This window comes from Siniperca chuatsi, linkage group LG5 (genome assembly GCF_020085105.1).
Source record: "Siniperca chuatsi isolate FFG_IHB_CAS linkage group LG5, ASM2008510v1, whole genome shotgun sequence".
Classification (NCBI taxonomy): Eukaryota; Metazoa; Chordata; class Actinopteri; order Centrarchiformes; family Sinipercidae; genus Siniperca; species Siniperca chuatsi.
This window is the reverse complement of record NC_058046.1, coordinates 1,616,279-1,641,253: the sequence shown is the minus strand read 5'-3', so window position 1 is coordinate 1,641,253 and position 24,975 is coordinate 1,616,279. Positions and strand designations below refer to the sequence as shown.

Here is a 24,975-nt window from a genome sequence, read left to right as displayed (position 1 = left end):
AGAAAATGGGAGAAAGGCATAAAAGTACTCCTAGTGATCATTAGTTAAAGATTAAAGAGAGAGCAGACTTTCATAAACATGTTTGATTAACTGGAAAATTCTAGAAAGTTACATTTCAAAATGAGATGTTTTCAAGAAAACTAATTCTAGAAATTCAACAGTTTCTCCACTGGGTGGCGCTGTCGGTCTGTCCAACAGGGTTCCTTAATATTGTTGTTGTTTGAATAAGTACATTTTAAATATATTTAAATTCATTTATTCAATTATTTTGCCATTTAACAACGTAATCAGGAGGAAAGAAAACTATTAATAGACACATTTAGTGACCATAATACCTTTTAGTTTTATCTATCGATCTTATTAATCACTTTATAGAGTTTCATTCTTGACTTTAGAAACAGCAGTTGGCAAAACAATCTCACCTCCACTGAGTAGCTGTTATGGGGCTTTCGATCATTTCACACGATCTTCCTCAGCAGATGGAGTGTGGTTAGTTGTCATGGGAAATCCAAATGTTCACATTTCCATCCAAATGTTCACATTTCCATTATATTCTGAGCACCTCATGGACTTCTCATCATGGTTTTATTATTATTATTATTATTATTTACTTTATATGTTGTATTTTAAATAAATCAGTGAAGTAATCAGTTACCAGGTGACACGGATCATTCATGTTTGTAAACACAGCAGTAAACTAAACTTGATTACTCGATTAGTCAATTAAAAAATTAATTATTTAATCTGCAAGTATTTTGATTATCAATTAATCTATTTTCTATTTTCTGACATTTTATTAACAAAACCATTAACAATAAGATTAATCAATAATGTAATTAATTATTAGTTGCAGCCTGACAGTAAACAGGCCCCTATGTCAGCTGGTGCTGAGACTAACTGCCCCCCCTCACACACACTCTGACCAGTCTCACAACAGCACTGCTTTCCAAACACCAATCAGAGGAAACCAAATTATAACGCAATGTAAAGAAACCTATCTGGAACACTGGAATGAAGAAACTAAAAGCCAAAGTAGATCAGAAAGTTATCTGGCCCTAAAAAGAGACGATGAACTGGCAGAAAGTCTCTCTGCTGTCAGAGACAGAAAGCAGAAACAGATCCTGACCGAGTGCAGGCTCAGTGTCCACAAACTGGCATCAAAACAGGAAGACACAAACAGACATGGCTGCCAGAAGAAAACAGAACATGTGGTCGCTGTTGGACAGGTGAAGTGAGACAGGTGAGACAGGTGAGGTGAGACAGAGCTGCACTTCCTCCTACAATGTACAACATTCAGTGAAATAAGGAACGTTTACTTTAACAAGTTCAACTCTGTGATCTCAGATTTCAAAGAGCTCAACATTAAAAATACTCAGAGGAGAAGAAGACAGGGCCGATCCTGCTGATCAATATATATCAACAACAACACACACACACACACACATTCATTATAAAAACATGCTGCAATGTTTATGTAGTTTTCACTTATTTTTATTAGTTTTTTAACTGCAAGTCTGTACAATTGTTTTTAAATTATTATTACTATATTATCTGTATATACTTTTTTCTGTTTATGTTTTTATTTCATACATGCTTTGCCAATGTTAACGTCTGTTTCCCCATGATGCGGATAAAGCCCCACTGAACTGAGATGAATTGAAAGAGAGCGGAGAGAGAAGTTGTATTGCTAAAAGTAGTAATACCACATACTTAGGTGAAAGTACAGAAGTATTGTTAGCAAATGTAGCCTACTTAAAATATCAAAACATACACATATTACTATTTTTACTTAAGTACAAGATCTGAGTACACTGAGTAAATGTACTTGGTTACAAAAGCTATGCTCTTGTAAAACAAATCAGTTTTATTTATGTGAATAAAACAATGTTTTAATTGATATTTCTGAATAATGAATTCATAATTATTCTAAGTTTGCCCAGATGAAGTTACTTATTCTTATTTTGAACCCTCCTCGTGCCTGTGACTCAGCTGCCTTGAACTCGGTTCCATTTTTCCGTCTTTTAGTGGAGAAACGAAAGTGAAAGCAGGCTGAAGTCTGAGGAGCTCCGCCGCTTGTTTGAGTCAGTCTATCGGTGAGTTTGTACCGGACGACAGGATGGATCAGTGTCCGCCGGTGACCGTGGAGGGGGACTGGAGTCCGGCTCAGACCAAAACCATGAAGAACAAACTGCAGCTCTACTTCCAGAGCAAGAAGAAATCCAGCGGAGGAGACTGCCGTGTGGAGGCGGAGGACGGAGCACCGAGAGCCGCCATTTACTTCAAATCAGAGGAGGGTGAGTCTCCGGCCGATGATCAGACCACAAAACACGAGTTTACTGCTCAGGTTTCTGTCGGGAAGTCAGATTTTATTGGGTTAAAGTTTCAAATAGAAACGCAAACAAAGTGGCACCGAGTTTAAACACTTTTCCTCGAGTCATCACGATGCGTGAGTCAGAAACAACAGCCAGGCCTGTGAGTTTCACTGCGACACAAACTTCACACGATGAAACAACATTTAATTATTAACGCGAAGATTCATTTCATTACGCTGTCTGAAAACTACGGACATGAATCCTGCTGAAGTTTCCAGCTCTCTGACGACTGTTTAAAACTTAAAACACTAGCTGACATCCCAGCATGCACTTCGCCTCTCCAGCTACCACACCTGCGTCTTATTGTTCAGATGTGTCACAGCAGCTGGTTTGTCCTCTCAGGTGGATCAGACGCATTGACACATGAAAATAATGAGTGTTGTGATGGAACAGGAAAACAAACTCTGCTCTGTGGTTTTAAACCTGCAGCAGAAACAAGCTGTGAACACAACATCGACATTTCTTCACCTTTTAACTTGTTGTGTCAGCAAACAGCTGCTTGTTTCCGCCTCCAGCAGCTACAGAGTCACATGACGCTTCATCAGGAGGCGTGTTAGTGTCACCTGATGGACGTCAGTCCGGTCTTCTCTCCGTCCGCTCTGTGTTTGGTCTCCAGCAGCTGCTGAGGGAAACATCTGGCTCTTTAGCTGCTAGATGCTCCGCTATGTTCAGCAGCTGCTCTCTGACTGCGTCTGTCTGCTGTTTGCTGCTCAGCAGGAAGCGTTCAGCGGCTTTTTACAGCTTCTTCTTCTCTGGAAGCGACGCTCTGAGAGCTGAGAGCGAACCAGAGCAGTAAAGCTGCAGCCGGACAGATATAAATAGTGGGGTGTAACGGTACACAAACTTCACGGTTCGGTATGTACCTCAGTTTTAGGTCACGGTTACGTTTTAAAGTACAGCAGGGAAGCAAAAAACATTTAATTTTGCAATTTATTTTGTAAAATGTAAACATTCAGCAGTGGCTCATTGGCCATACTTCTTACTGTAACAGTTAATGCACTCAAATAATGTCATATTATCAGTAAGAAAAAATAATGCTCCATCATAGGACGCTGGTTTACACAGGGCAGCACAACGGACTAACACGCACACCTGAAGGCACATCGTAGCGGCTCGAGCACTTTGACCATATGCTTGAATTCTCTGTTTTCTACGACCGAGCACGGTCTCATATCTGCAGCGATAAACTCTCCGACAGCATCGGTTTTTGCTTTGGTTCGGTCCGAATCTGCAGCGAGAGGCTGCCTGAACGCTGTGGGGAGGAGGACTCGCCTTCCAGTCTGTTTCTGTCTCGTTCCACTAATCGAGACATTCAGGTGATGCCGTCATAAATGACATGTTTGAAGTGTTTCCACAGACAAACCCGACTGCAGATGAACAATGTCGGCGTACAGTTTGACTCTCATAGCCGCCCGTCGAAAACCAACCGGGAAACCGTCATGCTCCGATACAGAGGATGTGAATGTCAGGAGGATCCTCCAGCTCTGCTCTCTCCTTTGTGTTTAACATTCGGAGGTTTTAGTTTTTATTTTGGGTCACAGGGCGAACCGATCCGAGGAAGTCGCGTGCACCGAACGCCCTGTACCGAACGGTTCGGGAGGAATACACGCACGCTTACACCCCTAATAAACAACGAGCTGAAAGCTCCTATAAAGCTCCGTAAAGCCGAGGAGCTGCAGATTCTCCTGATAATTCACCACCAGAGACACACAACACATTAAACATAGTCATTTCATACACTGATATATACAAATATCGATTGTAGCCACTTTAAGGCGCCTTTAAACAGTACGATTCTGGGATATCTGAGATGAAAGTTGACAACTGAGAGAAAACGTGGTGAAATCTTTGTCCAAAACATTGGTTCTAGATCTGAGACTGACATTTAGGACCAAACTCTCACATATATTGGATATTCAGAGGACGCAAGTGTAATGTGACCATACGTTCTTAGCAAGAAACAGAATAAGTGTATTTCCCAAAATGTCAAAGTATAAGAGTTTCTGTTGTGAGAGAACTTCCTGGTGTTGTTATCTGTTGGTAAAACTGATGATGACTCAAGTGTTTCGTGTGATTCCAGTGAGAGAGAGTCCTCGCCAGGAAAAACCATGAAATCATCCTGGAGAATCAAACTGTCAACTTACGCCTGATTTCTGCATCGGTAAGTAGAGGAGATGTTAAAGATTTACAGGCTGTTGTATCATTTTAACCATCAACATGTTGCAGTCACATTAAACCGTGATGTGACCATCTTCTGACTCGCTCCTGTCGGATACGTAGTTCTAGTGTTTGTTAAAGACTACATTTCCCATAAACCTCAAATACTTTACTCATATTCCTGCTCCTCGGAGGATGAAGCCTTAGTTACGTCTTTACCTTTCCTTCAGCGCTACCTTCGGGACAAACTGTACATTTTTTAGTTCCACTCCTGGTAAGACTAAGAATAGATAAATAAAAGTAGTAATACCACATACTTAGGTGAAAGTACAGAAGTATTGTTAGCAAATGTAGCCTACTTAAAATATCAAAACATACACATATTACTATTTTTACTTAAGTACAAGATCTGAGTACACTGAGTAAATGTACTTGGTTACAAAAGCTATGCTCTTGTAAAACAAATCAGTTTTATTTATGTGAATAAAACAATGTTTTAATTGATATTTCTGAATAATGAATTCATAATTATTCTAAGTTTGTCCAGATGAAGTTACTTATTCTTATTTTGAACCCTCCTCGTGCCTGTGACTCAGCTGCCTTGAACTCGGTTCCATTTTTCCGTCTTTTAGTGGAGAAACGAAAGTGAAAGCAGGCTGAAGTCTGAGGAGCTCCGCCGCTTGTTTGAGTCAGTCTGTCGGTGAGTTTGTACCGGACGGCAGGATGGATCAGTGTCCGCCGGTGACCGTGGAGGGGGACTGGAGTCCGGCTCAGACCAAAACCATGAAGAACAAACTGCAGCTCTATTTCCAGAGCAAGAAGAAGTCCAGCGGAGGAGACTGCCATGTGGAGGCGGAGGACGGAGCACCGAGAGCCGCCATTTACTTCAAATCAGAGGAGGGTGAGTCTCCGGCCGATGATCAGACCACAAAACACGAGTTTACTGCTCAGGTTTCTGTCGGGAAGTCAGATTTTATTGGGTTAAAGTTTCAAATAGAAACGCAAACAAAGTGGCACCGAGTTTAAACACTTTTCCTCGAGTCATCACGATGCGTGAGTCAGAAACAACAGCCAGGCCTGTGAGTTTCACTGCGACACAAACTTCACACGATGAAACAACATTTAATTATTAACGCGAAGATTCATTTCATTACGCTGTCTGAAAACTACGGACATGAATCCTGCTGAAGTTTCCAGCTCTCTGACGACTGTTTAAAACTTAAAACACTAGCTGACATCCCAGCATGCACTTCGCCTCTCCAGCTACCACACCTGCGTCTTATTGTTCAGATGTGTCACAGCAGCTGGTTTGTCCTCTCAGGTGGATCAGGCGCATTGACACATGAAAATAATGAGTGTTGTGATGGAACAGGAAAACAAACTCTGCTCTGTGGTTTTAAACCTGCAGCAGAAACAAGCTGTGAACACAACATCGACATTTCTTTACCTTTTAAGTTGTTTGTGTCAGCAAACAGCTGCTTGTTTCCGCCTGCAGCAGCTACAGAGTCACATGATGCTTCATCAGGAGGCGTGTTAGTGTCTCCTGATGGACGTCAGTCCGGTCTTCTCTCCGTCAGCTCTGTGTTTGGTCTCCAGCAGCTGCTGAGGGAAACATCTGGCTCTTTAGCTGCTAGATGCTCCGCTATGTTCAGCAGCTGCTCTCTGACTGCGTCTGTCTGCTGTTTGCTGCTCAGCAGGAAGCGTTCAGCGGCTTTTTACAGCTTCTTCTTCTCTGGAAGCGACGCTCTGAGAGCTGAGAGCGAACCAGAGCAGTAAAGCTGCAGCCGGACAGATATAAATAGTGGGGTGTAACGGTACACAAACTTCACGGTTCGGTATGTACCTCAGTTTTAGGGTCACGGTTACGTTTTCGGTACAGCAGGGAAGCAAAAAACATTTAATTTTGCAATTTATTTTGTAAAATGTAAACATTCAGCAGTGGCTCATTGGCCATACTTCTTACTGTAACAGTTAATGCACTCAAATAATGTCATATTATCAGTAAGAAAAAATAATGCTCCATCATAGGACGCTGGTTTACACAGGGCAGCACAACGGACTAACATGCACACCTGAAGGCACATCGTAGCGGCTCGAGCACTTTGACCAAATGCTTGAATTCTCTGTTTTCTACGACCGAGCACGGTCTCATATCTGCAGCGATAAACTCTCCGACAGCATCGGTTTTTGCTTTGGCTCGGTCCGAATCTGCAGCGAGAGGCTGCCTGAACGCTGTGGGGGGAGGACTCGCCTTCCAGTCTGTTTCTGTCTTCCACTAATCGAGACATTCAGGTGATGCCGTCATAAATGACATGTTTGAAGTGTTTCCACAGACAAACCCGACTGCAGATGAACAATGTCGGCGTACAGTTTGACTCTCATAGCCGCCCGTCGTAACCAACCGGGAAACCGTCATGCTCCGATACAGAGGATGTGAATGTCAGGGAGGATCCTCCAGCTCTGCTCTCTCCTTTGTGTTTAACATTCAGAGGTTTTAGTTTTTAGTTTGGGTCACAGGGCGAACCGATCCGAGGAAGTCGTGTACCGAACGGTTCGGGGAGGAATACACGTACCACTTACACCCCTAATAAACAACGAGCTGAAAGCTCCTATAAAGCTCCGTAAAGCCGAGGGGAGCTGCAGATTCTCCTGATAATTCACCACCAGAGACACACAACACATTAAACATAGTCATTTCATACACTGATATATACAAATATCGATTGTAGCCACTTTAAGGCGCCTTTAAACAGTACGATTCTGGGATATCTGAGATGAAAGTTGACAACTGTGAGAAAAACGTGGTGAAATCTTTGTCCAAAACATTGGTTCTAGATCTGAGACTGACATTTAGGACCAAACTCTCACATATATTGGATATTCGTAGGACGCAAGTGTAATGTGACCATACGTTCTTAGCAAGAAACAGAATAAGTGTATTTCCCAAAATGTCAAAGTATAAGAGTTTCTGTTGTGAGAGAACTTCCTGGTGTTGTTATCTGTTGGTAAAACTGATGATGACTCAAGTGTTTCGTGTGATTCCAGTGAGAGAGAGAGTCCTCGCCAGGAAAAACCATGAAATCATCCTGGAGAATCAAACTGTCAACTTACGTCTGATTTCTGCATCGGTAAGTAGAGGAGATGTTAAAGATTTACAGGCTGTTGTATCATTTTAACCATCAACATGTTGCAGTCACATTAAACCGTGATGTGACCATCTTCTGACTCGCTCCTGTCGGATACGTAGTTCTAGTGTTTGTTAAAGACTACATTTCCCATAAACCTCAAATACTTTACTCATATTCCTGCTCCTCGGAGGATGAAGCCTTAGTTACGTCTTTACCTTTCCTTCAGCGCCACCTTCGGGACAAACTGTAAATTTTTTAGTTCCACTCCTGGTAAGACTAAGAATAGATAAATCACCAGGATGTTGTTTAAAGTTAGTTATTTATTGAACTTTTCGTCGTTTAATTGTTGACTATCGTAAAAGTTTAGCGTGAAAGTTCATTCTTGACTTTGGGAACAGTATTTTGAGAACTTAATCTTAGCTCAAGGTCCACTTACTAGCTTTTTCTGGACCTTTCAACAACATCTCACAGTCTTCATCAGCGAATGGAGCTCTCTCGGTTGTTCAGTTCCGTCCGAACACTTACAGTAGGTCACATGATGACAGCAGAGCAAACCCCATCTGCCGATGAAGACCGTGAGATGCGGCTGAAAGGTCCGGATAAAGCTAGACATTGAGTTAAGAATAATTTGTCGAAATCTAAAAAGTTTTTGTCCAAAGGCTCTGGTTATAGAAGCCCCTGCTAGCAAATGTTAGCATACTAACACAGTGAATCCATACATCCGTTAGTTAGCAATCTAAAATACATGTTTTTATAACTTTATCGGTTTCTTCTTCTGTGATCTACATGTAAACAACTTCCTGGATGTGTGACGGCAGCAGGAAGTTGGACTTTAACACTCTGTTCTTTGTCAGTCTGACAGTGTGTTTCATTAATAACCTGACTGACTGGCTCAGCAGCCTGCTGCTAACAGATTAAGGATGATCTAATGATGACGATAATGTTTTATTCTGTGGTTTACAAGTCAATAAAAACGTCCAAGAGATCACATACTTATTTTAAGCAACGCTCCTACATGTTAAAACTCTTGATTTTCCCACTAACGTTTCCCATTTGTTTCATTAAATGAACAGTTAAAGTTCCACAGCGTCAAAAATGTAGTGTATTATCTCGTTACATCTCTTGATTGAAGCCATTCGACGTTTACACCAAGTGAAATAATCAACGTCTTGAGCATCATTTTAGAAACATTTCCCCAAAATTCAGCTGGACAGATTTGGTATCTTTGAAAAATTTAAAAAAATGTCAAATAAAGTTGTGTTAAACATCAACTGGAGTTGATTTAAAAGGGGAAATTATGTAGAATATATAATGTTAAAAATCAGTTGACTTCCTAAACGTAGTGCTAAAAACTATTCCCCTGTGAAACTAACTGCACCAGAGTTTTATAGAGCGAGGTTAAACATTTCCACAGTGAGCAGCTGTAAAACTGTCCTGTGTCGGGTTGGGCTCTTATATTTCAGACATGCAGATAAACATCCTGCAAAACCTGATGTTCATTTTACGTGTCCTTCAAATTTTAATTCATTCATTTATTTGTACAAATGTTCTTGTTGTGAATGAATTCTCTGGGTGTAAAAGCAAACAGCAACACATTTATCTTTTAGTATGTGGACCACAGTAAAATAGACGGATGGCCCATTAAAGAGCAACAGTTTCAGCTTGTGGCCGTCATCATACAAAACATTACAAGCATTTCAATAAGATGAATATGAAAGGGTTTTTTTTAAAGTTAAAAAAAAACATTATAAATATTTATTATAAATATGTGATTGGCCGGAAGCCACATGTCCACACACCCAGCCCATCCATGTTTGGATACCCCATTAGCTGATATGTATGTGGTTGTCTTATATTTTCTGAACTTTAAACCTGTTTGTATTTAAATGTTCTTTGTAACGGACTCTGATTAAATGTGTTGGTTCTTTATACTATTAGTGTTGCTGGAGTTTTGACCTCTTCAGACATTTTTCCTCTTCTCCCTAATGATAATAATAATAAAGTTTATTTATATGCACCCGTGCACGTTGGAAGTAGGTGAAGTTGTGCCAGAAATCTCTACTCTGCTTTATTTCCCGCTGAGACAGAAAAGCTAAAATCTGTAAATGTCTAAACTTGAGCAGTTTACAGTCTTCATGTAAAACAGATTTTTAGACATGTTTTTTCCTCCACCATTATTTCATTCTGTGTGATTAAAGTTTTTGTTTTCGCTCCTCAGAGCCCAACGAAGAGTGACGACGTCTCAGGTAAAACTGTCTGCTTCTTCTCTGTTTAGGCTTTTGTGGTCACAGCGTCCTTTTTTAACGTCATATTGGTTTAAATGGTCAGTCTGGTGGTTATTCTATTTTTTTATGCTTATTGGTAAGACTCAAACCAACATGTCAGTCCGTCTCTTAATACTGTCTACCGAGCCCATTGGTCCCTACTGAAGATGTAATTCTTTAAAAACACCTCACAGATATATAGTTTGATGTTTAAAAAGGCTCAGTAATTTAAACAGCTGCTCGCTGTAGTTTTTATCAGACCAACAGGAGGAAACAATGAACCTGTTGGGGACTATTTTCAGTGGCGGATGAATCCACATGTGGTGCTGTAGTGAGTGTTTGGGGCAGCAGGACGGTGTGTGTGGGACTGAGTCAGAATAAACTACAGTGTGTGTGTTCATGGTGATGAAGGAACATGTCAGCCAGTGCAGCAGAGCGGCTCGCTGATGTGTTTTAACAGTTTCTGGACAACAATGGCGGCTGTGATTCACACACACAACACACCTGTTAGCAGAAACGTTCACTGCTGGTTTGAGTCTGAACGTGAGATTTGTTGACAAGAAGAAAGACATAGAATATCACCAGAGTTCATTTAAGTTTAAAGTACTTTCCCATCAGTTATTGATATTTGCAGGCATGCTTTTATTGAATATGTTGGACAAGCTCATCAAAAGGCTTTACATTGTTTTGTAAAGTGTGTTTGGTTTGGAATGAGATATTTTATAAGCGCACTGAAGTTTTATTTCTGCTTCCTTAAACACTCTGGACTTTGTTTCCTGTGCTTCATTGAGTTCATGTGAGCAGATAATCTAAACTGGACAAACCTGATTGTCTCGACAGATAAAAAGACTCCAAAGTCAGAAGCTGAAACTGGAGATGGAGCTTCTGCGGAGAACAAAGAGGGTAAAAACAAAAACAACTGCAGGACGTTTGTGTGCAAATGTTATTTTTTTGATTCCATTTGTGTGAACGCTTCATTTTATGGGCCTGTAAATTCCTGATAGTTTCCCGAGAATTTGACAAAAGGTCCACTCAGCTTTCAGCCACATCTCATGGCCTTCATCAGCAGATGCAGTTAGCTCAGTTGTCATGGTGATAGTTCAGTCGTTATCAAGTGACTCAACTAAACTTCAAGCTCAATTTCTGGAGATTAGTTTGTAATTTAATTTAATATTTAATATATTTATCATGTTATCAAACCTTTTGCTTATTGTTATTAATGACTGTTCACTGTTTGTGTTTGTTTTGGCTGCATCTTGGCATGACAAGTGTACAAATAAAGTTATCATTATTATTATTAATTTGGCACTATTATACATACGGCAGTGTTCAGTTGGTACACTGCCAATTAATTAATTCCAATTAATAACTCAGCTATCGAGAGTCGTTTAGTCAGTTTACAGCAGGTCAGCTGAAAATGCAAAACTGTGCATGTTTTTCATTAATAAATGAATAATGAATACATATTTACTCAACAGCTTTTAAACTCTAATAACTGTCTCTGTCCTATAATTAGTCTCTTATGTAGTTCTTTCCAGGAATGTTTTTAGGAAATAACAGAGGAATAACCTGTCCAACTGTTTCGAACATTCAAAACAAATACAGATAAATTCCTCAGATGAAGATAACGATGTCGAGAAGGTAAAGCAGGTTTTTATTTGTCTCCTCTCAGAGTCAGAGTCCGCTCAGAGCGTCGCTGTGGTGTTGGACAACGTTGTGGACAGCATGTCCAGAGATCTGCTGTCCTTGATGGTGGAGAACATCTCAGGTTTGGTCGAGAGCGGCTACAGTCTGGAGATCATCTGGGAGACCAACAGAGCCGTGGTCACCTTTAACAGCCCTGCAGGTAGGAAAGAACACGAGACTGCAGGAAATATACAGATCCACATCTTTCACCGCATGAAGACCAGGTCCCAAGTGGTTCAGTCTAAAACAAACTTATATTTAAAACCAAATCAAACCTAGACCCGTTTTTCTCGAACTAAGATTTCCACTTCTGGAAGCTCTTCGCTGAGTTTGAGCAGTAAGATACATTTATGGAGGGATGTAACCTCGAAGAGCACGATCGAGGGATCACATGATGAATCCCACGTTTGCTCTGAGCAGGAATAGCCAATCGGAGACAAGGATCGGCTCTACATCTGCCATGTTGATAATTCTTTATTATTCTTGTGTTTTTCTTTCTGTAAAAACATAGTAGTTTTATTTTGTGTGAAATCCTTAATATCTCCAGTAGTAATTAACATGTGAAATTAACACCAAATATATAGATTTATAAATGGAATGAAATAACATCTAAATAAACAAAGATTATGCTGCCGGTAGACGACGGACATCAGAGTAATCATATAATAAGGAGGATTTAGCACCACATGTACAAGTGCAGACAGTGAGACTGTGTTATTTGTCTTGTTTGAACCCCCGAGGAATGCAAAAAAAGAAACAGCCTATCCAATGTTCAAAATGAAATGCAAATAATAGACAAAAAACGCCATATATATTATATTTTTTATATTATACGTATTGTATGTATTGATTATTCATCATGTCCAGTGATATTTTATACAATCACATCATGTTTCAGAAGGTGAACCATGTTTCTATACTGCAACCATCCAGGATCTACACTTCACCAACGTCAGACACCTCTTAAATCTCTTTTTAAACAAATCCAGGCTAACCTGATGTTAGACAGCTAAATGATCCGGTTACTTCTACCTGTCGAAGCCACCAAAACAGTTTGACGGTTAGAGCTTTGATTTGTTAATGTTGGATGAAGCTTAGCGACACAATGGCTTCAGACCCTTAACTGCAGCAGAGGAACCACCTTAAACATATTCTAACTACTATATGAAATAAATCCTGTCAAAATCTCTCATAAAGCAGAACTTACTTTGATAATAATGATTTACTTAGAATTTGTGAAAAGGACTTAAATCTAACCAAAATTAACTGATTACTTTAATCCAAGTGTTTAAACTTTATACTTATGATGCCACATTTCATATATTTTAGAGTTTAAATGGTAAATCTCCAAGTGCACTGATTATATTTTATTATTTAGCCCATAATATCATATATAGGTATTTTACTCTCTTCGTGATAATTAGAAAACACATTGATGATTTGACCTTGAAAACAGCAGATGACAAAACAATCTCACCACAAGGTCCATTTAGTAGCTGATCAGGACATCATGATCTTCATCGGCAGAGGATAAATCGTTCTTTAAATTATTAGAAAAGACCATAACATCTTTAATCTGGGAAGGAGAACCACAGAATTAGAAACAGCGCTCTTCGAATGAAGCCAAATCTGCGAACAATAGATGAAGCACTTTGAGAGAGAATAAATAAAGACAAAACATTTGATTTAACAGACCCCGAACCAGTCATGTTGTAGGTATCATTTACTCCTAACAGGTGTAACTGTCCTTTTGTAGTAAAACCCTTCTCTCCCGTCACCTGATGAGCCTGCCTCAGTCTTTAAGGAGTAATCTGATGTATTTTGCAGATGTGGAGAAGTTCCTCACTGTGAGTCAGTCCAGGAAGACGCTGCGGAGACACGGACTGACCGCTCGGCCACTGGAGGCAGCAAAGAGCGTCCGAGTGGAGAGTCTTCCTCCGACTGTGGTTAAAGGTACACAAACTGTTAAATCACTGTTTACCACAAGCTAGTCTGGATGTAGAGGAGGTTCTGTGGCTTCAACAGGAGCCGCCGGGACATTAAACCTGGAGCTGCTAACATGATATTCAGCTTTATGTCTTTCTTTGTGTATTTTGAGAGATTTGTTGCATATTAGTTGGTGTTTCTTCTTGCTTTAGTTTTCTTGTTTTGTTCTTCACATTAACAGAGTTTTGAGATACGTTTCTTTTTCCTTTTAAGGTTTCAGAGATTTTAGTTTTTCTTTTAAATAACTGTGGTTGTTTTTACCCACATTCAGTTGTTGTTTGCATGAAACCAGACCTTTCCTATCACATTTCTGCCACTGAAGTTGTTTCACCTTGTTGTTGGTCTGCAAGTTGTAAGATGATCACATTCTGTGCTTTTCTTCACATTATACCCTCAGTGCAGCTTTTGGTTTTAGTAATCCAGGTTTTGGAAATAATTCAAAGTGTTTCAATCCTTTAACAACATTTATTCTGTCATAGTTAAAAATTATTTATTTCTGATTCCTTTCCAGAAATGTTGGACTTGTATTTCGAGAAGAGCTGGGTTCTGCCGGACAATATCGTCATGATCCCAGATGAAGAGGCTGCTATTGTCACTTTCAATGACCCTAAAGGTTTTTCGTTTAGCTTTACTGCTGATGTTTTACCCACTGTTCTTTGTTAAAGTGTGTTCTTATTTAAAACACATTTAAAAATTGTTTGTTGGCAAAAAAAAAAGATGCTGGCAAGCTCAGAGACATCTTTAAGACCAAACAACAAGAAATACACTGTTTGGCCGAAAGTATGCAGACACCTGAACATTTCACCCACATTTGATGGTATAACATGTGATTCCAAATTCCTATAACAGCCTCTGGTTTCAGGCTTTCCACCAGATGTTGATACCTGGCTACAGGGATTTGCTCCCATTCAGCCAGTATTAGTATTAGTGAGTATTAGTGAGGTCGGTCATTGGTGTTGGGTGATAAGTTCTGCTCACAGTTGCATTAAGATTTCATTTCATTGTAAGTAGTCAGCCTAGACCAAACCAGGAAAAAACAGACCCAGACCACAATCAAATGTAAGAACAAGGCTGTCCACATACTTTTGGCCATATAGTGTATCTTATTACCTGGAAAGAAATTCAGTATTATTTAAATGCCTTGTAGCTACAAATAGAACAACCACTTACCCGAGCTTTCCTTTTTATTCCCTTTTTGCTGCAGTTGTGGAAAGCATTTGCACAAAAGAATACTATGTGATGCGCTCCATTACTATCAAGGTGTATCCGTACTACGAGTCCCTGGGCACCTCCTTGTACGGCAAAGAACGACCAACATGGAAGATGCCCGAGCCCTTCACAGAGAGGGTTCACCACGTTGTCTGGAAATTCCTCCTGATGAAGAAACAGATAAAAAGAATCAACGACCAGATGCGTCCGTACTTCTGCAGTGTGGACTTGAATGACCCTGATGTGAAACTCAGCCCTCTCCCAAGCTTTTTGAGTCAGAAAGGTCTCACTGCAAAACAAGTAGATAATTGGATGAGTACCGCCCTAGAGGCCTTCCGTCAGCAAATGTCTCAGTACACGGCCTTTGAATGTGCAGCGAACGTACCTGCATGGAAAGCTGCAGAGAAAGACGTCCGTTCGGTTGTCAGGGAAGACGCCATCCTGCAGATGGATACATCCAGGGGGATTTTGACAGTGGCTGGCCGAGCTGACAATATAAAACAAATCAGGGCTCCTGTGGAGAATATCGTTCTTAAAGCCATGAGTCAGATTAAACGGCAGACAGATGGTGTCTCTGAGGGAATGACTTTGTCCCCTGCAATGTTCTACATCCTAAAGCAGGAAGGGTTGCAGAAAGCTGCAATGAACATATCCCCTGATATGAACCTCTCCTACGATGAAGGCACCCAGAAGTTAACCATTACAGGACTTCCTGCAGAGGTTTACCAGACTAAGGCGTGGATCTTGGAGAGGAATGTGGGTATGAGTAAAAAACAAATGAATGTCCCTCCAGGTCTTTTCGACTTTCTCAAGACAGTGGATCCCATGGAGATGTCACAGCACTTGTTCACATCCCAAGGCATCAGTGCCATCTACAGCATTGAGAGCAAAGGGCTTTTCCTGTTGGGGAGTTCTGGCAGTGCCCTTGCTGACGCAGAGAGTAAGATGAAGACGGTTTTGGCCCTGCATACTGTGGATGTGGAAGACCAGGAAGTTCTGAAACTTCACAAGTGGGTGGGCCTGACCCAACAGCTTTTGGACACCTACAACTCCTTTAAGAAGAAAACAGTGGCCATTCAGATCCACCCAGAGAGAAGAGACAAAATAACGGTGGCCGGCTTCCAGAATCCAGTGAAAGAGGTCAGCCGCAGTCTGAAGGAATTCATTGAGAACTACTCACGAGTTCAAGAAACGATTCGGGTAGAATCCTGCGCTGTTGTTCAGTTCATTGACAAGAAAAAATCACAAGCATGGTCCAGTATTGCCAAAGCTAATGATGTGACAGTCCATTTTGATGAAGAGAGGCCAAAAATCATCATCGCTGGGGCTCGTCTTCATGTTCAAAAAGCCAAATCCTGCTTTAAGGAACTGACCAGTGCTCTCTTCACTGACAACTTCATCGTGGACAAGCCTGGAGCTAAGAAGTATTTCCAGTCTCAAGGAAGCCTGTTTCTGTCTACAATATTGACAGACTTCAACTGTGTGGTGGTGCTTCGTCCAGAAAATCAAGAGGAAGAGGAGGAAGAGAACTATGAGGAAGAAAATGGCATTTGTTATTGCAAAGTGCAGACTGCGAGTGGAGTTCTGGTTTCGGTAAGCAAGGCAGACATCTGTAGCTTTAGCGTTGACGCGGTGGTCAATGCAGCTAATGAGGAATTACAGCACATTGGCGGCCTGGCTTTGGCACTGCTCAAAGCTGCAGGACCAGAGCTGCAGAAAATCAGCAACGACTACGTTTCCACAAATGGAAAACTACGCCCAGGTGACGCCATCGTAACAAGTGCGTGTAACCTGCCTTGCAAGCACGTCGTACATGCAGTCGGTCCGCGGTTCTTTGACTATGATAAGAAAACGTCAGTGTCGCGTCTGAAGCTGGCAGTTAAAGAAAGTCTGACACAAGCAGAGAAGGTCAACTGCTCCAACATTGCGCTGCCAGCGATCAGCTCAGGTGTGTTTGGTTTTCCTGTTGACCTCTGTGCTGACACCATAGCTCAGGCAGTGCGAGAGTACTGCGACAGTCCAGGAAGTCCGAGATCGTTGACTGAGATTCACCTGGTGGACAATAATGATAACACAGTCAGAGTCCTGGCTACAGCAGTCAACAGAGAGTTCATTGACCTTGGACCTACTATGACAGTACCACAGCAGGCAGAAGGAAAAGGCACTTCAGGGTAAATTGAAGAAAACATTTTTATTATAATGAACTTTTACTGTTGATTAGAACATACTACAAGGATTTTGAGATGGGTTAATATTTAATGAAATAGTTCATAATTCTGTGAGATGTGCTTGTCTGTTGGAGATTGATACCAGTCTCATGCCAGAACGATAATATGAAGCTACAGCCAGCAGCCGGTTAGCTTAGCTTAGCATAAAGACTGGAAACAGGGGTGAAACAGCTAGCCTGGCTCTTTCCAAAGGTAACAAAATCCACCTAGAAGTTAAATGTAAAAACATCAGTTGTCTGTTTTCAGGGGGGTTGTGCCAGACTATTTCTAGGCTCTGAGTAGTTGGCAGGTAACCAGCAGAGACTCCAGGAAGTAACTGCTCTCAGCCAAGAAATAGTCGGGCACATAATCGCCTGTAAAATGGCAAATTGAGATTTTTGTACAGATTAAACAAGATTTAACATGTTAATTAGTTTTAGAGGTGCTGATAGAGTTTTGATGCCTTTAAACAAAGCCAGGCTAGCTGTTTCTGCCTGTTTCCAGTAAGCTAAGCTGACCAACTGCTTGCTGTAGCCTTACAGTATATGAAAGTGGTTTCAATTTTCTCATGTCTCTACCAAAGAGCGAATAAATCCCAAAATGTCGAACAGAGATAGGTTCAGCTGGCCTAGCTCCATCAAAAGACAAAAAATACGCTGTCCAACAACTCCAGAGCTGTCTGATTTACATGTTGTGTCTTGTTAGCTAACAAGCCTTGTTAGCTAGTCACCAACCCATCCAATAGGAATATTTTAATCAAGACCAAGGTGTTTGACCGACTGACTGACTGCTAGTCACCAATCATTCCAGCTGCTTTTAATTGTCAGTAGAGTTAGGACAGACGACAAACCTGACAACATAACTACAAGGACAGGACTTTAGAGAAGCTGCGTTCAGTCACTGATCCCATAAATCCAACGCTTACTGCTGCTAAAACCACAGTGTCTCCTTTTTACATTTCTATTTCCACCTGTTAACCTGTTCAATAAACAACATTCAACACGTAAATCAGATAGACTTGGAGTTGTTGGATTTTGTGTGTTTGAACTGTATTGTTCACTTTTCAGCAGATATCAGCAGGGTCGAGGTAGAGGTCCGAGCCAGTCGCCCAGGGGCCGTTGGTTTGGTGAACGAGGCGGAGGTGGAGGAGGACGAGGACGAAGAGGACGAGGAGGAGGACAAGAAGGAGGAGGAGGACAAGAAGGAGGGGCTAGGGGGACAGGACCGGGATCTCGGGGAGGTTGGCAAAGCAACAAGGGAGATCAGAGCCCCAGGGGACACACCAAGCCTGGAGGGCATGGAGGGTAAGCTTCTTCTTAATTCTAAAATAAAGCTTCTTCTGTCTTCTTAATTTAGTTTTTGCTGTTCAGTAAAGTATTTAAGACCACATTGTTTAAGTCAGAGATATTTATAATACTGGTCCGTCATAGGGTCAGGAAAAATTCAAGACCAAATGCAAATCCTACAAGTCTGTACTAGGCGCTAACCTTTTCACAATATTTTTTGTCTTTTTGAGTAACAAAAACAAAACAAACAAAAACATACTTTGGACGCAGTAATGGTGACCATACTCACTGTGATGACATCAGTCCCTCCTGTTCTTTGATTGGCTGTAGGCCCGGGAGGATGGAGCAGACCACAGCTGAGGGGCTGAAGATTGTTCTCTGGAAGGGAAACATTCAGGACCAGACTGTGAGTACTGACCCTGTGATGCCTTTTAAAAGCATTCATTTGAATAACACAGATATGATTAACCGCAGCATTGTATGGATTTGTGTGTCTCAACTGTTGTTGCATGATTCTGACATGAAAGTGTGGTTGTTAAAATAAAAATATCCACTACATGGCATACGTAATACTCTCTGACAAGTTCCTGCAAAGTCCTTACTCAAGTAACCCTGGCTTAAAAGATCATTCCAGTTGTTAAACTTTGATCTTATTTTTCTAGTTTTGTCCATTATTTCTATTGGTTATAATAACATTGTACTCAAAGTATGTGAGACCTCTGAACACAGAGACGTCACAAAGAAGAAGTCCGACGGGTGAAGAAACACGAGCAGTCAGGTGATCAGACAGATTGGAAACAAACCAACAGTTCATCCAGATTATCTAAACACTTTATTTGGAGGTCAAACTGGTCGAAAGTGAGCACATCTGAAATGTAGCTAATAAACTCTCATTGAACAGGAAACTGTGCACACAACTAGTGAGTACAGGAGGTCAAAGGTGAAGCAGGAAGTGGGTCTGTTAACTGTAATGGTCGACAAATAAGTTTGTCAAACCTGTTTCTAACCTGTCCGGTGGTCTGACTGCTCGTATTATTAACCCGTCAGACTTCTTTTGTTGTAACGTCTCAGCAATTGACTTGGTGAGTACAATGTTATTACAGATGGGAAGGACAGCTGAAAATGCAAAAAAAAAATTAAAAAGCTGCTAAGCTAATTACACAAATTTACACCAGTCACCAAGCTGGTGCTTTCACCAAAGAGAACCCTTTGCCTTAGTTGTCTCACCTGCTTTCTGCAGTTACAGCATTCATTATGCAACACTCAACAAAAAGTTGTTTTTGACGCTAAGTATGCAAGAAACTGTGTTAATAGCAAATGATGCAATGTGACACTTTTGCCAGTTTCAAATTTCAAAAAGGTCACACACATTGAGTAAAATAAAAAATGTCAAAGGATTACTTTTAAATTCTTTGGCTATTTGGGAGTCGTTGCACCACCATCTGACATTTTTCCACTGTTTCCCACATGTGAGCGGCTCCTTTATTTCAACAACAGTGTTATCTGTGTAGTATGAAGGCACCACGTACGCAAACATGGGTGGATCTTTGCTTAGCCAGGTGTTGTTCATGACTTCATTTCAAAGGTTTTTCCATACAAGGTAACGTGAGCAAAACAAAGAGATTTAAATATTTTTTTACAAGTCCAAGTACCAAGCCTGCCTTATCAGACATAGCATGACATTCTGTGGTCATATAGTTTGTTTCTTCCTGCACAAACTTTTAATGAGTCTGTGCCTCACTCTGTTTGGTCAACAACAAAACTCCTGTGATCATTTTGAAGCTGTAATCAGCATAATATAGCAGAGAAATTACTTACAAGAATTCAATTAAGTAACCGATCCTTTCAGTTGTAGTCCTAATTTTGTGTACGATGCTGCGATCTTGGTCCACAGACTGCCGTCATCGTCAACACCATCTCAGAGGACATGAACCTGAACCAGGGAGCTGTTTCCAAAGCGATCCTGGAGGCGGCCGGGCCCGGCCTGCAGGCAGCTGTGAGGTCTGAAGCCGGGGTGGCAACGCTGCAGCACACGGACGTCGTCATCACCGACGGCTTCAACCTCATGTGTCAGAAGGTCTTTCATGCCGTTTGTCCTTTTTGGGACAATAGATCCGGCCAGGCAGAGGAGGTGAGGGGTTTCATTCAAAGATTAAAAAAAAAACAACACGTGATTATGACATTTTCTTTTGTTTCAAGTCCAGAGAAACTTAATGTCAAGTGAGTACAGTAGTGGGACAAACCTAGGAATTTATGTTCGCAGTTAGTTTATAATACTTTTCAGACAGCAGAGATTATAAACAGAAAGTTGGAAAATTTACTTTAAAAGAGAGCGTTGTTGAATTTTATGAAAACCTCACAATGACAAGTACCCCCACTGCCGCTCCGGTACATTTTGAGGGGAGCTGTAGTTTTTTGTTGTTTTTGTTTTTTCACGCTTCATGTTTTCAGAAAGACCCTTAACAGAAATGCTGAATGAGAGATTACACTGATTTAAAGAAGCTAGTGGAACAGAGACTAGACAGGAAGTGATGTCAGGACTTCGTCTCTATTTGAAAACATCAAAACATCCATACAAGCTTCTCAAACCACTCCTGCAGCACTGTCCATCTGTGTGTTCAGCATGTTCCATTTACAGTATATTTATTAATGTATAGGGTTGCAAAGTGGGAGCAGACACTGGTTCCAGATGTGTTTAATTTCCCAATTCAAAGTGTTATTTTAATGTTCTTTAACATAGAAACACAGCAGTCTCCTGGATAATGCAACCAGACTGCAGGTTTATGTTCGGACCATCAGTTCGGATTATTTCAACTTTGTACCTGAGAAATCCGACAGAATTTGCAGCTCTGTGATTGGATGTTTGTTAGCGAAACGCACCTTGGGAGTTGTAGTTCTCTCTTTAAGTTTTTATGTCCACAGGTTTCTTGTACCTTTTTAACTTTTTGTCAAAATATCAGATATTCTCTAACACAGCTGTTCATCTCTTGTTCTGATGATTCAACTGGAGAGTTTCACGAAGAGAGAAAACTGTCGCGGTCTTTTACTTCAGGAAGGCCCGAAATAACTCCCTCTACTTTACAATGACAACAACAATGACTCCTTAGTAACACCTAGTGGCAGCATCAGTAACTACACCTACATTAATAAACACATGTCCTCCTCCAGAGCATGTGAAGTATTGTGATTCTTTACTTATGTAAAAGTAGCAATACTGCAGTTTAAAAAAATACTCCATCATTAGTAAAAGTCCTGCATTGAAAACGGCACTTATTAACAGTATTATTAGGAAAATGTACTTGAAGTATCAACAGTAAAAGTACTCATAATTCAGAAAAATGCCCCCCAAGTGTTGAATGTTATATTTCTGGATTATTATTACTGATGCTTTAATGTGTAAGTAGCATTTTACTGTGTTAGCTGGTTGAGATGGAGCTAATTTGAACTCATTTATATACTTTTGTGTAGTTTAATCTGTAACAGTGCATCATATTGTTTAAACTCGTCATATGTTTTGTTTTTAAAATATGAATCTTTAAAGTAACTAAAGCCGTCAGATAAATGTAGTGGAGTAAAGTAGAAAGCAGCATGAAAGTGGCCCTACACGTACAGCACTTCAGTAGTTACATCCCACCGCTGCTCCAGAGCATGTGATTAGTTCAGGGGAATTTCAACCAACAACCTTCCAGTCAAAGGTCTATTTATTGAACCTAATAGGCTCCTGCCACCTCCATGTATGAGTTTACACTACTTACTGTATTTCACACCCTGTACAGCAGCTCGTTTAACCCCACAGTCTTTGTAGTCCAGTCTTACTTGTTCTCTGTGTGTCTTCTTTATGTCTCAGGAGTTGATAAGCATCATCAGATACTGTCTGGATGAGGCTGAGAAGCGTCAGATGACGTCGCTGTCCTTCCCGGCCATCGGTACGGGAAACCTGGGCTTCCCCAAAAACGTGGTGTCCAGAGTCCTGCTGAAGGAGATCCACTCATACAGCCGCAGGGCCTGTCCTCGCCATCTGAGAGAGGTGGTCATCGTCGTTCACCCGAGCGACAGCCAAACTGTGGATGTGAGTTTCAAATCAGAACAACCTAAAATCACAAGTCTTAATTATCTGACGAGACGATCAAAGAATAACACAAAGTGCATACTGTACATACAAATACTGGCCGTTGATTCTGCTGCTTTCACTGCCGAGATTTGAATTGTGGCGGAGTGAGTTACCAAAGCTTAAACCTGCAATATGCATTAACATAACGTGCCAACATCCTGTTTGTCAGTGTTTCACCAGGGAGTTCAAAGGTCAGACTGGTCAGAGGAACATCCAACATGAAGCACAGGAATTTAACGAGCCACCAGTTGGGCAATCAGTCAGCCAATCGCAACAGCCCTCGGGTAAGAAGCCTTTCATTTAAACATTTCTCTTTATGTGGATTTTAATGAACAACAAAACTATTGAGAGAACACAAATCAAGCAGAAGTAATCTGTAAATAGAGATTTGAGAACGCGAAGGGTCATATTAGTGATTGTTTTAGACGTCAACCACTGAATGTAACTGATTTGATGATTTCAGAGACAGAACGGTGAGTTGAATCGATGTTTTGAGCCTCAAACCATGTGCCATGGAGAGCTACAAATCTTCACATTTGGAGTCCGACCAAACGCTACAAGAGATAATTGATTACTTTTGTTCACCTTTTAACCAATGAATTCAGCTGGTGTTTGGTTGCTCTGAAAACCTGCCAACTCTCTGCCCTTCAAGCAAACTGAGATTTTTACTCTCACTACACTTTTTCCAGTGTTTGAGTCTAGTTCTGGTCAAAAATCTGGTTTTCTTTAAAGCCTAAGATGAGCTGTGTGTGTGTGTGTGTGTGTGTGTGTGTGTGTGTGTGTGTGTCAGCCTCCTTCGGTCAGGTATCGTCCCCCTCCCTCGGTGTGTATCGGATGCAGATGGGTCAGCTCACCCTTGAGGTGTCGTCTGGAGACATCACCAAGGAGGCCAGTGATGTCATCATCAACTCCTCCAATTCGAACTTCACCCTTAAATCAGGTGACTGTCCCTCCTGGCAGCGCTGCAACTCTGTCTGTCTAGAAGTGGAGATCACAATGAGGTTTAAAAAAAAAATTAAAAAATCACTGATGACTCTTTTCCAAATGACAGTCGTTTTTTTAAATTTCAGTGTATTTTTCCTTCTTTCCAGGCAGCCATTGTTTTCAGTTCATTTCATAAAAACTGACTTGCATAAACTCGAAACTTGCTGCAGAAATAATGCATCAGTCAACATCATGTCGACTCTCATGTTACCTTTTCACCGTGGTAATGCAGTGGGGACTTTTGAATATACCGCAAGGTCTGCAAATTATGGTAATTTTAAATATTGATGAATTGATATTTAATACTCATCTTCAGTTACTCAGAGGCCAAAGTGAAAGTCCTTATTTTATTAAAAACTATATAAAAAATAAAATCCAAATTATCATACTTTTTTCCTGTAACTTTTGTAAGATGAAAAAACACAATCTTACTCTTATGAAGCAATAAAATGCACCGTTGCTGAATTCAGTACACTCAGGGGTTTTACTGCTACAGACTTACTTGTTGTGGCTGTTCTGGACCAGTACCTTATGGTGGCTAGCGTTAGCATCGGTACAGTGTCACTGACATCAGTTAGTTTGCTGTCTTTGACTTTTCTCTACTCGCGCTCCTGTTACAGTTTTAACATGTCTCGGATAAACATAATGTCTTAATGCAACTGACTCAAGAGAATCATCGAAAATTAAGGCAAATTAAATTTTATTCAAAATGATCCTGTACCACTGGTGGCTGCTGTTTAGCAGAAGTTACATAGTCTCACTTTAAAACTCGAATTTTCACACAGCGATGACATTACACTGACCACAAATAAAAAACAAAGCACGGGACGTTTCTTCGAGTCTCTGCAGACTGATTTTCATCGAAGTTTATTGAAACCAATGGCTGCCTGGAAGGTGACTCAGTCTAAACACTGATTTGTTTAATTTGTTAGGGTTGTCTGTCCTCCTAGCAACAGCGTCTGTCATTAGTATTTTGAAATAATACATTTGTGTTTCTTTATTGTGGTTCATATGTAACTTCTGACTTATAGCAGCATCTTTTGTGAGACCTGTTGCTCTCTTCTCATCACATCTCAGGAGTGTCCAAGGCGATCTTAGACAGCGCTGGATTAACAGTTGAGCGGGAGTGCTCACGGATCGGTATGTAGCTAGAATTAAACCTTTATTTATCCACGCACTGTTTCGTCTGGAGCAGCTGAGGGTTTGATTCCTTGCTGAGGGAGGGGGATGACTTGAACAACGTGACCAAAAAGCAGGAATACTCAAGTTAATGCAAAGCAATGCAAAGGCTATATAAATTCTCATTTCAGAGAATTTATACAAGCATAAAATCATTTATGGTTGTCTCATTCAGTGTTTCCCAACCGTTTTAATCAGACGTACCCCCACATCCCTATCAGATGAGCTCTATCGACACCACCTGGAGTGGTGAAGCCGGATGTGGGCGGCTGTGGCTCAGGAGGTACTGAACCTCATATTGCTCCTGATGGTTGGCCAGCACCTTGCATGGTAGCTAGCTGTTAATGGCAGCATGCAAAAACAGCTCTATAATGTCCCGTGGCTCTGCAGAAGCTCTGTCAAGTCT

General features: G+C 40.9%; 1 protein-coding gene across 5 annotated transcripts in view; it reads left to right on the top strand.

Annotated features, from left to right (window-relative positions):
• Positions 1–1,521: 1,521 nt before the first annotated feature.
• Positions 1,522–24,975, top strand: part of LOC122876758 (protein mono-ADP-ribosyltransferase PARP14-like) — a 30,962-nt gene continuing 7,508 nt past the window's right edge. For 2 of the 5 annotated variants that reach the window (XM_044197448.1, XM_044197445.1), the window contains exons 1-15: positions 1,522–2,294; positions 7,575–7,657; positions 9,876–9,903; positions 10,762–10,824; positions 11,594–11,767; positions 13,435–13,560; positions 14,105–14,206; positions 14,798–16,973; positions 18,077–18,313; positions 18,626–18,701; positions 20,190–20,426; positions 22,143–22,364; positions 22,576–22,690; positions 23,197–23,346; positions 24,468–24,530. In XM_044197448.1, the coding sequence (XP_044053383.1) occupies positions 2,117–2,294; positions 7,575–7,657; positions 9,876–9,903; positions 10,762–10,824; positions 11,594–11,767; positions 13,435–13,560; positions 14,105–14,206; positions 14,798–16,973; positions 18,077–18,313; positions 18,626–18,701; positions 20,190–20,426; positions 22,143–22,364; positions 22,576–22,690; positions 23,197–23,346; positions 24,468–24,530 (4,030 nt within the window). In that variant the 5' untranslated portion in view covers positions 1,522–2,116. Of the gene's footprint in view, positions 2,295–5,061; positions 5,431–7,574; positions 7,658–9,875; positions 9,904–10,761; positions 10,825–11,593; positions 11,768–13,434; positions 13,561–14,104; positions 14,207–14,797; positions 16,974–18,076; positions 18,314–18,625; positions 18,702–20,189; positions 20,427–22,142; positions 22,365–22,575; positions 22,691–23,196; positions 23,347–24,467; positions 24,531–24,975 lie in introns of those variants that run through there. The other 3 variants (XM_044197446.1, XM_044197444.1, XM_044197447.1) reach the window with 3 other exon arrangements.